Below are 14,801 nucleotides of genomic sequence, written 5' to 3'. Positions count from 1 at the left end.
TACAGTGGGTGATCGGTTAACGAACATAATCCGTTCCAAGACTTTGTTCGCTATCCGAATTGTTCGTTAACCGATTATCGATTTACCATAGATTTTAATGGAAATTTAATTAATTCGTTCTGGAGACCCCCCAAAATGAAAAATATATACTACTTTCTTACTACGTTTATTTATATGTAATAATAAAAATACATACATACATAGTCTTGCATTTTTAATAGTCATGATTTTTCCGTTTGAAAGGGTTAAAGAATCTGTCTAATGTCGATTGCTTTTCTCTCTTCTTCAGGATTTTTCGTAAGTAATTAAATTAATATCTCAGATGTGATCTTTGTTACTCCTTTAGCTGCTTGAGTTTTCTTGATTATACTGTATTTTTCTTAAATACAGTAAGATTGAATTTCGGCCTACTATACACCTGTTCGTGCCATACTGCCTAGCAACATTAGGCATCTTCTGCCCACTCTCTATCTTTGCTTTTATACTCTCACCTTTCGAAAAGAAAAACAGACGCAAAACTTAACGAGTGCCTACCCGACATTCTCGTGAATACATAAAATAATTGTTTTGTCAGAAAAATAAAAGACTGGAATTACAATTGAGAGTTTCAAAGTTCGGAGGAATACTATCCGATCGGTATAAACCGGCTTAAGCGTCGATGTCAACGCCTTCCGCACTCCGAAATGTTTTGAATTGTTACCTGAAGACAAGAGAAAATCAATCGGTATTCATTATTTTACATCGCTTCTTCTTGTGTTTATTCTGTGAGGTGTTCGTTATTTGATCATATGTTCGTTGTCCGAACATAAAAATCTTTCGCAAAAGTGTTTGTTATCCGATTTGTTTGTTAACCGATCTGTTTGTTAACCGATTACCCACTGTATTTTGTTGTTTTCGTAATGTACATGTTTTGTATTGTTTGAGTCTAAGTGCTTTGGCTGCGAGTTTCTATTTTAGTGTATCAATGTATTCTGTAATGTGTGTGTTGTGATGTTCATGTTTTGTGTGTGTTTTGATTTTCTTGAAAATGTTTTTGAGTTGTTTGTTTNTAAAATAATAAAAAATAATCAATATTTTTACTTAATTATTAAAATGAAATATTAAAAACATGATGACTTTTTCGTTGTTGTTGTATTTTTAAGCTATCTTAAAAACTTATAAAACATTTCTCCAAAAAGTCATTGTGATGAAGGATTTTAATTATAGAAATATTTCAACATCTGGTTTTCACTTTTGGAAAGTACATTTTTTTAACCTAAAAATTTATTAATTTACAAATTCAGAAATTATGTATCAGTTAACTGAATTAATTGTTAATGTTAATTCAAATTTTGACTGCTTATTTAAGTTATTTATTCTTATTTATTGAAATATATATAAACAAAGTCAAATTATTGATCAATGTTAAATAATTTCAAATTTGATTATACTATTCTAGNGTGTGGTCACTCTTAGCTTCATTTCTCCCCATAGACCTTACTGGCATGGGTGTCCCTGCCAGGAGCTTGTGCTCCAGCCTGCATTGCTGTATGGTTCAGTAAAATTACTGGGCTCTTCCACCACGACCAGGTGGTGACCACGGGAGAGTTATTATTAATATTATTATTATTATTTAAAGTTACATAACATGTTACATAACAGTCTTAATTCTAGAATTAGTTTACAAGAAAAATTTATAATTTGTAAATTATTTTTCTGTTCACATAAGTAATTTTATAATTTATTAAATATAATAAATATATAAATTTTTATGCAACAAGATATTAATATACTAAATTTTTAATTCCAGTATTCAGCTTAATGCTGATTTGAACAATATTGTACATAGATTTTCTGAACATTACCATGATGCTTGGGCAAGCAGAAAGGTAATTCTATAAAATACTATTAATTAAAATTTGAAGATATAAAATTTACCTCATGTTACTTTTAAAGTTAATTATATTTTCTTATTTTACTTTCAATATGACATTCTACATATAATTAACATCCATTATTTTTTTCATTGAACTTATATAAACATTTATTAAATAGAAAATTTTATGAATGAGGACTAAAATAAGAAAGGAGTAATCATAATTTATAAACGTATATTTTTGACATAAAATAAAGTAGCAGTTTTTTTCATTTATTTAAGATTACCAAAACTGTATTTAAAATCTGCAACATTATTGGCCTAAACTTGGGCATCTTCAGTGTCAAGCAAACTTTTTAAACATTTCAAATTGTAAGGAATAAAAAATTTAATTATTACAAATGTAAAGTATAACACATTAAATGATATTATTAATTATATTTGTAACAAATATTGATTTATTTGGAACCTGATGTTTTAAATTAGATCAGCTTATAAAATGAACAAACTAATAAAGAATGAAACTGAACATGTAATCCATTAACTTTAGTTTAAAATATGGATTAATTTATTTCAAACTTGTGTGAATAAATTCATTTTTGACTATTTTGTAATAAATATTGAAATAATTATAATGAGTAAAAGATTACCTTTATATAGTAAAGTGAGTTAGTTACATTAATTGGTTTATAATTGATAAACAAATTGTTTAATAAGAAGCTAAAAATTAATAATACAACTTTGTTTTTAATACAATTTTTTACAATTAATTTTTAATAGCAATGCAAATAACAAATTGTTTGTTTTTTCAGTTTAGGATTATTATAGAACATTAAGACTTTAGTTTTCTAAATGCTAATGGGAAATTTATTGATTAGCAAATATTGATATACAATATTGAATTTATTGTTTTTCTAAGATACAATAGAAAGTGTCATATTTTCAATATAAAGAATACCAGGACTTAGTTTCAAAATTTCTGAATGAAAGATGTCATTGGTTTAAAAAAAAAATTTAGTGTGTTTTTAAGAAAGTCCAAAAAAGATAAAAAGAAAATTAGAAATATCATTATTTTTCAAAAACTTTATTAGAATAAATTTAAACAGGAATTGAAGTTAATATAACTTATTTCTGAAAATATACAATGGAATCATGGATTATAATTATGAGAAATTGTTTTGATTTTTAAGAAAATGAATGAAATTATTTGGATTTTATATCTATAAATTAATGGTTCTCAATGCATAACATATTGTAAATTGATGAATTCCCAAATTTTATACCAGAAATTGTTAAAAATTACATATATGTTTTATATACTATTCTTTAATTATCAAAATAAATTAAATAAAATAAACAGATTTTATAAAAAATCAAAAATAGAATTTTTTAATAATAGTAATAATAAATCCTGAAATTAGGTTTAAATATTTTATATTGGATGAAACAGTATATATATTATATAAATATAGAGATGCTGAGCATTCTCAAAATCTACAGATCAATTACATGTTTACCAACAATCTAAAAGATTTTCACAGGTATGATTACTAATTTTGTATATCAACACTTAAGAGTGTAACAATCCCAACTATTGAGCAGAAAGGATGTACTAGAAAATCACATGGTTGTAAAGAGCAACTAATTATTGACTCTGTGATGATAAACTAAGTTTATATAAAATATAGAAACTACAGCACAACATTTATAGACTACAAGAAAGTTTTTGATAGTGTTCTGCAAGATTGATTAATATGCTCTTTAAAGGCATATTGTACAAGCAATAATATGATAGGTGTGCTAGAAAACATCATAAAAATTTGGATAACACAGTTATAAGTGCAATGCACAAGATTCAATAAAATTCAAATTAAAAGAGGGATATACCAGGGATGTCATTGTCATACCAGGGAAACTCATTGAATCCTTCATGGTTTATCCTTTCTATAAATTCACTTTCTATTCTACTAAAAAATTTATAATTTGAATTTAGAATAGAACAGAAAAAGCAAAGCTTAAAAAAATCTCATCTTTTCTACATGGATTATCTAAAACTAATTGCAGAAAATAATAATCAGTTAATGGGCTTGATAGATATTATCAAAGAGTTATTAAAATGCTATTTAGGCTAGATGATGTGCTGTAATGAGGTTGGCTTATGGAAGAATCAATAAAATCAAGAATTTTGAATTAATAATGGCCAATTCATCAAATGTCTTAGACAACCAAGTACATAAATACTAAGATAAATCAAGATACAAAGATCAATCATTCAAAATTAAAAGAATCATTTGAAAAAGATTATACAAATAGTTAGAAATATTTTAAAATTTTGAGTGTTTTGGAAAAGTAAAAATATGCACAATAAATATATTTGCATCAACAATGTCTGAAACACTAGACAAATTTTAAAATGGTCTGAAACACTAGATAGCTTAGACAGAAAACCAAGAGCAATAAAGTGTAAATTTAAGGGCAGTGTTGAAAGAGCATATATCTTAAGATAAATAATAAATGATGTGCTCAAATTAATAAATTCAAAACATTAATGCTGTAATATGATAATCTGAGATCACTCTTTAGAAATTCAGAATCCAACCTACTCAAATATATTATTGTAGCTGATAAGAATTATAAACTTCTAAATTTGAGCAAAGCTCAATTTGAAGTAAACAATGTAAAAAATGAATAAAAAACAAAAGTATGGAGATGTAAGGCTTTGCACAAAGAGTATCCTTCATCAATTATTAGAGACTTTGTTAACATTGTTGCATCAATGGTTTGGCTAACAAAGGGACTTCTCTTTAGTGAAACTGAAGGTTTCCTCTGTGTATTCAAGTGCAAATACAAGAAATTATCAAAAATATATATTAGGAAATGATAAAGATGATGAATGCCGGCTCTATCAGTCTAAGAGTGAAATTATTGAACATATAATTTCTGGATATAAAATTTTCATGTCATCCAAGTATAAAAGGTGTCACAAGTAGGTAGCTAAGGTACTATATGAAAGACTGGTTAAAAAATATAACCTGTTAACATCTTTTCCACTGTATTATAAATTCTCTCTATCTCCTGTTTTAAAAAATGAAAAATGTGTCTTACATTGGTATATAGAGATGATTGCAGATAAAAGTGTGGACTATAATACCCCTGATCAAAAAGTATTGGGAATGGTTTAATAAAGTTAAAAATTTTAATTTATTCATCAGAATTTATTTTTTCCTTCAAAGTAATCCCCTCCCATTGCAATGCATTTATAGCAATGTTTTTTCCAATCCTTGAAACATACTTTAAAGTTGCTTTTATGAAACCTCTTTAGTGAATTTTGTTTTATGTTTTATGTTTTATGTTTTAGTGAATTTTGTTTTATGTTTTATAAAACAAAATTCAGTGAATTTTGTTTTATGGTATCAATCGACTCAAAATGGTGGCACAAAGTAGAACTGTTAATCAAGGAAACAGGAAAAATCACATGGTGCCATATCAGATTGAGGAATTAATATTTGTTGAAGTTTTAGCCAAAAACTCATGAACAACAAGAGCATTGTGAGCAGATGCATTATTATCGTGCAAAACCAATAAGTTTTCTTGTCGCAAATTAGGTCATTTTCAAATTGCTTCATGCAAATGACAAAAAATGCTCAAATAATATTCTTTGTTAACAGTTTAGCCAGTCAAAAGGAATTTATGATACATGACACCACAACAATTTAAGAAAACTGTCAACCAATCTTAATTTTTGACTGACTTTGACATGGTCTTTTTCAGTCTTGCTTCATCTTTTGAGTGCCCTTCACTTGATTGTTGAGCTGTTTCAGTGTCAAAAGCATAGATCCATGTTTTATCACTTGTAATGATGTGTTGTAAGAATGATTTAACTTGAGAAAACATTTCTTCGGCCATTGAACATGTTTTTGAAAAAATTCAATATTTTTGGGATGACTCAAGAAGTGATGCACCACAAGTCCAAATAATCTTTTAAAATTGTTTGACAAGATACAAATGATACTGGAACATGTTTAGTAGTGTCCCTAATTGTTAAACAATGATCATTGAGCACCAAATCTTTGACTTGAGTGATGTGATATGTTCGTCAGTTGAAGTGGATGGTCTACCAGAGCATGGTTCATCTTTGATGCATTCTTTGTCTTCCTTGAACATTTTGTATCACTCAAACTTTTTGTTTTTGATAGACTATCATCACCAAAGCTTTTTTGCAACAATTCCAATATTTTTGTAGCAATAAGTCTGTTGTGAAAACAAAATTATTGCACATTCTTTGAAATTTTGAAAAATTGCCAGCACAGAAATTCTTTACACAAAAAAACAAGCATTTATTTGCAAACAAAAACAGACAATGACATAAAGATTGCTGCTAGATGTCAATGAAAGTCATACCAAATGACAAAAAAAAAAAATATACAATGAAAGCACTCTCTTGCATGTGCATATTTTAAATGAACTATTCCCAATATTTTTGATCACAGTAGTAAACAAGATATTGTTTTAATATTGAAAGACCTGAAAGAGTCCTAATTCATAGATGTAAAAATTCCACTTAACAAAAAATATAATGAAAGCAGAAAGTGAGAAAATCTCAAAATCTTAAATGAAAATAAAAATAATTTGGAAATAAATAAATTACATATTATGCCAATTATTTTATCTGCAACAACTGTGTGCCCAAAATCATTAGTGAAAAATTTTAAATTGCCGAGTATTTATGATCATATTATTCTGAATATGATTTCTAAATTTTTTTGTATTAAAATTGTAAGAAAAGTCTTCAAAAATTGAACCTAAATCTGTTCGAAATTTTCTTTTTTCCAGATTGGATAAATGTTTCTAGCAAAAGCTGAGAAGTGCATAATTCAAATAATAATAAACAGGAGTAATCAGTATAATTGTTGTTGTTTCTTTTTGGCTAATTTTTAAATATTTGAAGCTAAAATGAACACTATGTAGGGCTATTTGCTAAATGATATTTATTTTGTTGAGAAGAACAATCAATTAGGATAAACAGATACTTTATCACTACTAAATTGTATCCTTGTAACTATTGAGTTTTCAATAGATCGTTCAGGAGTGTATGGTTTATGATAGTGCAAGTTATGTGAAAATTTTATTTCTGTTCTATCAATTTTTGCAGAGTATATGCTAGTGTGGGTTATCTGTATAAAATTACAGTAGTACTTTCAATTGTAGTTTTTGATGATGATTAAAATTTCTCCAAGGTACACAACAGTTATAGAGTAGATGAGTGTTTTCCAACTATTAATCCATGGATAGACTGAAGTTGAGAAATTGTGCTACAAATATACAACAAAGGCTCAAATTAAAGATGATAAATTTGTAAGAACATACATCAGTAATAAAATGAGTTAACAGTAATTGATGAAAATCTCATATGATACAGAAACAAATATGAACTGTTATTGATAGATTAATTTACTGATGGAACATATTATCTAAATTGTTTTATTAATGTTATGCATATACAGTTGATAAAAGTACTTAAATTAACAGATTTTGTTTCATTTTTGAGACTTTCAGAAATACAATATACTTTTTAAGATACAACTTATTAAAAAAGTTATTAGCAATATGAAGTTATCATGAGATAGGAAAAAAATAAAGGCTATTACTGGATTGTCTTATTGATACATCACATGCATATTTGAATTAGTTAATTTGTTTTAAGATTATAAAGATATTTTTTAAAAACTGAACTGTGCTTTTAAATGAATTTGAGTTCTTAAGCAAATTTCTAAGCAAAACTATTTTAAGAAATCCAAGTTTTTATTACAGTAAACACACTTGGATTATTTATAAATCTATCAGTTTAACAAAACCATTTATAATAAATTAAAAATTTATACAAATTTGTTATCTTCACTGATTAAAATCCAGTTTTCTTAATTTAAATATTTTGAATATATAGTTAAACATAATTATTTTCAAATTAATAATAAAAACTTCTAGAAAATTTAAATTCATGCATTAATTGCATGAATAAAACTGCAAATGTATTTAAAAAAGAGACAGAGCTTTTAAAATAATAAAAAATAATCAATATTTTTACTTAATTATTAAAATGAAATATTAAAAACATGATGACTTTTTCGTTGTTGTTGTATTTTTAAGCTATCTTAAAAACTTATAAAACATTTCTCCAAAAAGTCATTGTGATGAAGGATTTTAATTATAGAAATATTTCAACATCTGGTTTTCACTTTTGGAAAGTACATTTTTTTAACCTAAAAATTTATTAATTTACAAATTCAGAAATTATGTATCAGTTAACTGAATTAATTGTTAATGTTAATTCAAATTTTGACTGCTTATTTAAGTTATTTATTCTTATTTATTGAAATATATATAAACAAAGTCAAATTATTGATCAATGTTAAATAATTTCAAATTTGATTATACTATTCTAGCTGATAATGAACTGTTAATAATAGTAATAATTAGCATATCTAATACTAGTAATAGTAATTAATAATAGTAATTTCAAAATTTCAATAATAGTAGTAATAATAATAATAATAATAATAATAATTGTAAAATTTTAATATTATGTTATATAATTAAAAGATATTTTGATATTGCTTGTATCTTTGATATTGATATTGTATCTTTGTATTTTGATATTGCTTACAGACCTAAATAAGCTGAATATTTAATTTAATTTTTAAGTAATTTTTAATGAAAAAAAATTATAAGACTATCATAATTTTTAATTAATTCAAAGATGATAAAATTTTAATTTTATTAAATTTTTATAGTTTGAAAGTGGTTGGTCTTATGGTGATTATTGGAGTAGCGAAAGGAAAACTCATCCACGATTAAAACCATATAGTTTATTAAGTGATAGAGTAAGTTATACAAAAAAATATTAAATTGATTAAATTTTGTTATTTTTATTAATAATAGATTAAATATTTTAAATTGAATTAGGAAAAAGAATGCTATGAAGAGCCTGTAAGAGAATCTTTAAAAGCAATTTTAGCTCTGGGGTGGAAAATTGAATTAACTGATTCATCTCGAGCATCAGCTTCTCAAGTAACTTCTCCAAAAACAGTGAGATACTTTTATTTTTACTTTGATAAAACTTTTACAATAAATAAAATATATTTTGAAAGAATATTTGTTTTTAGTTATTTTTTTTATTTTTACAGTCAAAATTATTTCAGAAATTTAAAAGAGATTTTGCAATGTAACTAACTAGTTTTACACAGTGCATAAATGGTTAGTGTTATGGTTAGATGTGAAAAAATATTTGCATTCTGCACAATATACTTCATTTATGCAATTACAGATATATGCTAAAACTTTCAGGTGCTTTTCTTCCAGGATGTATTTATTTCTCAAATTATGTTTTCATGCCAAAAACATTGAAGGATACTTTGATGAATGCATTTTTAAATTATCCATAAACTGGAATTAGCAAGAATAAAACTAGACCAAAATGCTGACCATTTCAAAGAAAATAAAATTAAATAGTAATTATACAATGACAAAAAATTAAACTATATATTTTCTTATTTTACTAAGAATATATAAAAAGCACATTGGAATGAATATTTCTGTGACATTTTCAGACAGAATTTCTCAGATATTTATTATTAAATGTATTAAATCTTAGAATTTATTTTTAAAACAACTTAAAATGATGTGTATTCTTTAAAAATTTTTTAAAAATGAAGCAAATTTTTAAAAAAACTAATGAAATTTTGCAATTTTAAGCAGTTTTAGTTTGTATATTAATTTTTTGGGCTGAAGGTGTTAATTGAATAGTTTAATAGTTTGTTAAATATATAAATTCTTCTATTTAAAACAATTTTAATAATTTAAAAAATTTTTATACATAATTTAGTGTTTTACAACACATTATATTAATTTAATAAAAATAATTAACATTGAAAAGGAAATAAATTTGTTAATTTTGTTGAAATAATTTGATTTTTTGATTTGAATATTTTTTATTATATTTACAACTATAACATTTTTAAAATCAGAGAATAATAGAATAAATTTTACATTTTATTGTTTTCCTGACTACTTTATTTAATAATTAATATATTTTTGTAATTGTGCCATTGCCCTGAAATTGTTACTGTTTTTGCTTATCAAAGCCAAAGAGTAGCCTTAAATAAAAGGTTGACTCTACCTTTCTCTGCTGTTCTTGAGGTGTTAAAAAGAACAAAATATGAAGATATTTATTGTTTATTTTAATTTTCTGAATATTTTTATATTTTATTGTTGTCCTGGCTATTTTACTTATTAAAGAATAATATTCTATTAACATTATTTTAATCTTAACATTCAACAATAGAATTGCTGAAATATTCAAGTATTTAAATAATAACAAGTATTGGAATTATATGTAATGTAGACAATGGTTCTTCTCAGTATCAAAATGTTTATAAATAAAACACTATACAAAAAACTTTAAAACTTCTTTAAGGAACTTTCTTTTTTTTCCTTATAATTTTTGGATGTGAATTTATTACTATTTACATGATATTTACTTGTATAAAGTTAAAAAATTAATAGAAAAATTTTTTTATTGGTATAATTATATATGATAAAGTATGATGTATAGATACATCATAACAAAATTATTACAAAAGTTGCTTCTAGCCCTTGATATAATTATATTAATTAAATTATCAACAACTGTGAGGTAGATAATAGTGAGGGCTTATCAGACCAATGATGGGCACAAACGCTCAGGGATCAAAGTGAAAACAATTTAATAAACACAAAAAATTACTACATAAGTATAGGATTTTACTATATTTTGGGTTATTACTATTTAGGGTATTACTACATTTTGGGTTTTCATTTCCATACTTATGTAGTAATTTTTTGTGTTTATTAAATTGTTTCACTTTGATTCCTGAGCATTTATCTGCTTCACAGTTATTGATAATTTAATTAATATAAGATACATCATACTTTATCATATAATTGATAGTTGATAGATACATGATAGAGTATAATAGATGAATGAATATGAAATTTTTGTTTAGTGAATTTGAAATTATGCTGTGTACAAAACACATTTTGATTCGTTGTTTATATTAATAATCATTACAAATCTTGATTTAAAATCTTTTTTAAATTATATTTGTCATCAAAATAAAGTTCTGTGTAAAATAATAAATCTTTAATTTTATTATTTAATTAATTTGAGATGTAATCAAATCATCATGTAATCTTTTCCCATGTATAGTTTTATTTTCTGTTCACTTTTTTGTAGTTAACTTTGACTTGAAATATTTATTAATAAACTACATAATATTTATAAACAAGCAGGTATAACTGTGAGTTTTTTCCCTTTAAACTAAAGTAGGACTGCAATTATCTGAGCTCCAATTATTTGAGGTTCTGCATTATATGAAGTGAATCTGAAAACTAAACTTAAAAACTAATTTTCTTAACTCTAAAGACTTGTAAAGAAAATTTAAAATGATGTTACCAGTAACAGTGTGATAAGTTTCTGTAATCTCTACTAAAGTATTTTAGATTTAGTTTCAACAAATTTCAAGACAAGAAGCTCTTTTATAATATAAAATTTAAAATAATAATGTGAATTACAAATGATTTGTTTCTATTACTTTATGTTGTTTAGAAAATGTTGTTTAGACAATGGTTTTACTGAACTTGATTTCTGTAATATTTAGGTAGATTGTAAAAAATGAAAAATAAAATCAGTATATATCAACTAATAATGTATGTATTTAAAAGTTTAAAGGTTTAGTATACATAAATATTAAATTGTTAATAGAATATAAAGGCCATAATTTTAAATATTGTTTGCAAAAAGAATTAACAAAAAGAATTAAAAGTGGTAATTTTTGATTGATGATTATATTTATTCTATGATTTAATCTGATTTTTAGGGAGAATCAACCCATTCATACAATCCCCAACCTGTTGATCTCACAACACTCACATTGAGCAGAGAAATGCAGGTAAGATAAAATTTAAAACAATTCAATTTTATCTTTTTGAGAAAATTTAATCTTACATATTTTTATGTAGAATATGGCAGAAAGATTAGCAGAAAATACTCATGATATATGGGCCATGAAANAGAATTTTTTAATAATAGTAATAATAAATCCTGAAATTAGGTTTAAATATTTTATATTGGATGAAACAGTATATATATTATATAAATATAGAGATGCTGAGCATTCTCAAAATCTACAGATCAATTACATGTTTACCAACAATCTAAAAGATTTTCACAGGTATGATTACTAATTTTGTATATCAACACTTAAGAGTGTAACAATCCCAACTATTGAGCAGAAAGGATGTACTAGAAAATCACATGGTTGTAAAGAGCAACTAATTATTGACTCTGTGATGATAAACTAAGTTTATATAAAATATAGAAACTACAGCACAACATTTATAGACTACAAGAAAGTTTTTGATAGTGTTCTGCAAGATTGATTAATATGCTCTTTAAAGGCATATTGTACAAGCAATAATATGATAGGTGTGCTAGAAAACATCATAAAAATTTGGATAACACAGTTATAAGTGCAATGCACAAGATTCAATAAAATTCAAATTAAAAGAGGGATATACCAGGGATGTCATTGTCATACCAGGGAAACTCATTGAATCCTTCATGGTTTATCCTTTCTATAAATTCACTTTCTATTCTACTAAAAAATTTATAATTTGAATTTAGAATAGAACAGAAAAAGCAAAGCTTAAAAAAATCTCATCTTTTCTACATGGATTATCTAAAACTAATTGCAGAAAATAATAATCAGTTAATGGGCTTGATAGATATTATCAAAGAGTTATTAAAATGCTATTTAGGCTAGATGATGTGCTGTAATGAGGTTGGCTTATGGAAGAATCAATAAAATCAAGAATTTTGAATTAATAATGGCCAATTCATCAAATGTCTTAGACAACCAAGTACATAAATACTAAGATAAATCAAGATACAAAGATCAATCATTCAAAATTAAAAGAATCATTTGAAAAAGATTATACAAATAGTTAGAAATATTTTAAAATTTTGAGTGTTTTGGAAAAGTAAAAATATGCACAATAAATATATTTGCATCAACAATGTCTGAAACACTAGACAAATTTTAAAATGGTCTGAAACACTAGATAGCTTAGACAGAAAACCAAGAGCAATAAAGTGTAAATTTAAGGGCAGTGTTGAAAGAGCATATATCTTAAGATAAATAATAAATGATGTGCTCAAATTAATAAATTCAAAACATTAATGCTGTAATATGATAATCTGAGATCACTCTTTAGAAATTCAGAATCCAACCTACTCAAATATATTATTGTAGCTGATAAGAATTATAAACTTCTAAATTTGAGCAAAGCTCAATTTGAAGTAAACAATGTAAAAAATGAATAAAAAACAAAAGTATGGAGATGTAAGGCTTTGCACAAAGAGTATCCTTCATCAATTATTAGAGACTTTGTTAACATTGTTGCATCAATGGTTTGGCTAACAAAGGGACTTCTCTTTAGTGAAACTGAAGGTTTCCTCTGTGTATTCAAGTGCAAATACAAGAAATTATCAAAAATATATATTAGGAAATGATAAAGATGATGAATGCCGGCTCTATCAGTCTAAGAGTGAAATTATTGAACATATAATTTCTGGATATAAAATTTTCATGTCATCCAAGTATAAAAGGTGTCACAAGTAGGTAGCTAAGGTACTATATGAAAGACTGGTTAAAAAATATAACCTGTTAACATCTTTTCCACTGTATTATAAATTCTCTCTATCTCCTGTTTTAAAAAATGAAAAATGTGTCTTACATTGGTATATAGAGATGATTGCAGATAAAAGTGTGGACTATAATACCCCTGATCAAAAAGTATTGGGAATGGTTTAATAAAGTTCAAAATTTTAATTTATTCATCAGAATTTATTTTTTCCTTCAAAGTAATCCCCTCCCATTGCAATGCATTTATAGCAATGTTTTTTCCAATCCTTGAAACATACTTTAAAGTTGCTTTTATGAAACCTCTTTAGTGAATTTTGTTTTATGTTTTATGTTTTATGTTTTAGTGAATTTTGTTTTATGTTTTATAAAACAAAATTCAGTGAATTTTGTTTTATGGTATCAATCGACTCAAAATGGTGGCACAAAGTAGAACTGTTAATCAAGGAAACAGGAAAAATCACATGGTGCCATATCAGATTGAGGAATTAATATTTGTTGAAGTTTTAGCCAAAAACTCATGAACAACAAGAGCATTGTGAGCAGATGCATTATTATCGTGCAAAACCAATAAGTTTTCTTGTCGCAAATTAGGTCATTTTCAAATTGCTTCATGCAAATGACAAAAAATGCTCAAATAATATTCTTTGTTAACAGTTTAGCCAGTCAAAAGGAATTTATGATACATGACACCACAACAATTTAAGAAAACTGTCAACCAATCTTAATTTTTGACTGACTTTGACATGGTCTTTTTCAGTCTTGCTTCATCTTTTGAGTGCCCTTCACTTGATTGTTGAGCTGTTTCAGTGTCAAAAGCATAGATCCATGTTTTATCACTTGTAATGATGTGTTGTAAGAATGATTTAACTTGAGAAAACATTTCTTCGGCCATTGAACATGTTTTTGAAAAAATTCAATATTTTTGGGATGACTCAAGAAGTGATGCACCACAAGTCCAAATAATCTTTTAAAATTGTTTGACAAGATACAAATGATACTGGAACATGTTTAGTAGTGTCCCTAATTGTTAAACAATGATCATTGAGCACCAAATCTTTGACTTGAGTGATGTGATATGTTCGTCAGTTGAAGTGGATGGTCTACCAGAGCATGGTTCATCTTTGATGCATTCTTTGTCTTCCTTGAACATTTTGTATCACTCAAACTTTTTGTTTTTGATAGACTATCATCACCAAAGCTTTTTT

General features: G+C 25.4%; 1 protein-coding gene across 1 annotated transcript in view; it reads left to right on the top strand.

Moving 5' to 3' along the window:
• The window catches only part of LOC111622781 (ryanodine receptor-like), a 420,607-nt gene that overhangs the window by 236,131 nt on the left and 169,675 nt on the right, over positions 1–14,801 (top strand). The window contains exons 64-68 of the mRNA XM_023365203.1: positions 1,790–1,868; positions 8,647–8,736; positions 8,819–8,941; positions 11,770–11,841; positions 11,912–11,980. Of these exons, the coding sequence (XP_023220971.1) occupies positions 1,790–1,868; positions 8,647–8,736; positions 8,819–8,941; positions 11,770–11,841; positions 11,912–11,980 (433 nt within the window). The remainder of the gene's footprint in view (positions 1–1,789; positions 1,869–8,646; positions 8,737–8,818; positions 8,942–11,769; positions 11,842–11,911; positions 11,981–14,801) is intronic.

Source organism: Centruroides sculpturatus, unplaced genomic scaffold (assembly GCF_000671375.1).
Source record: "Centruroides sculpturatus isolate CEXI.00-Female unplaced genomic scaffold, Cexi_2.0 scaffold157, whole genome shotgun sequence".
NCBI lineage: Eukaryota > Metazoa > Arthropoda > Arachnida > Scorpiones > Buthidae > Centruroides > Centruroides sculpturatus.
Note: the sequence above shows the minus strand (reverse complement) of the source record. Positions and strands in the feature narration are given on the sequence as shown.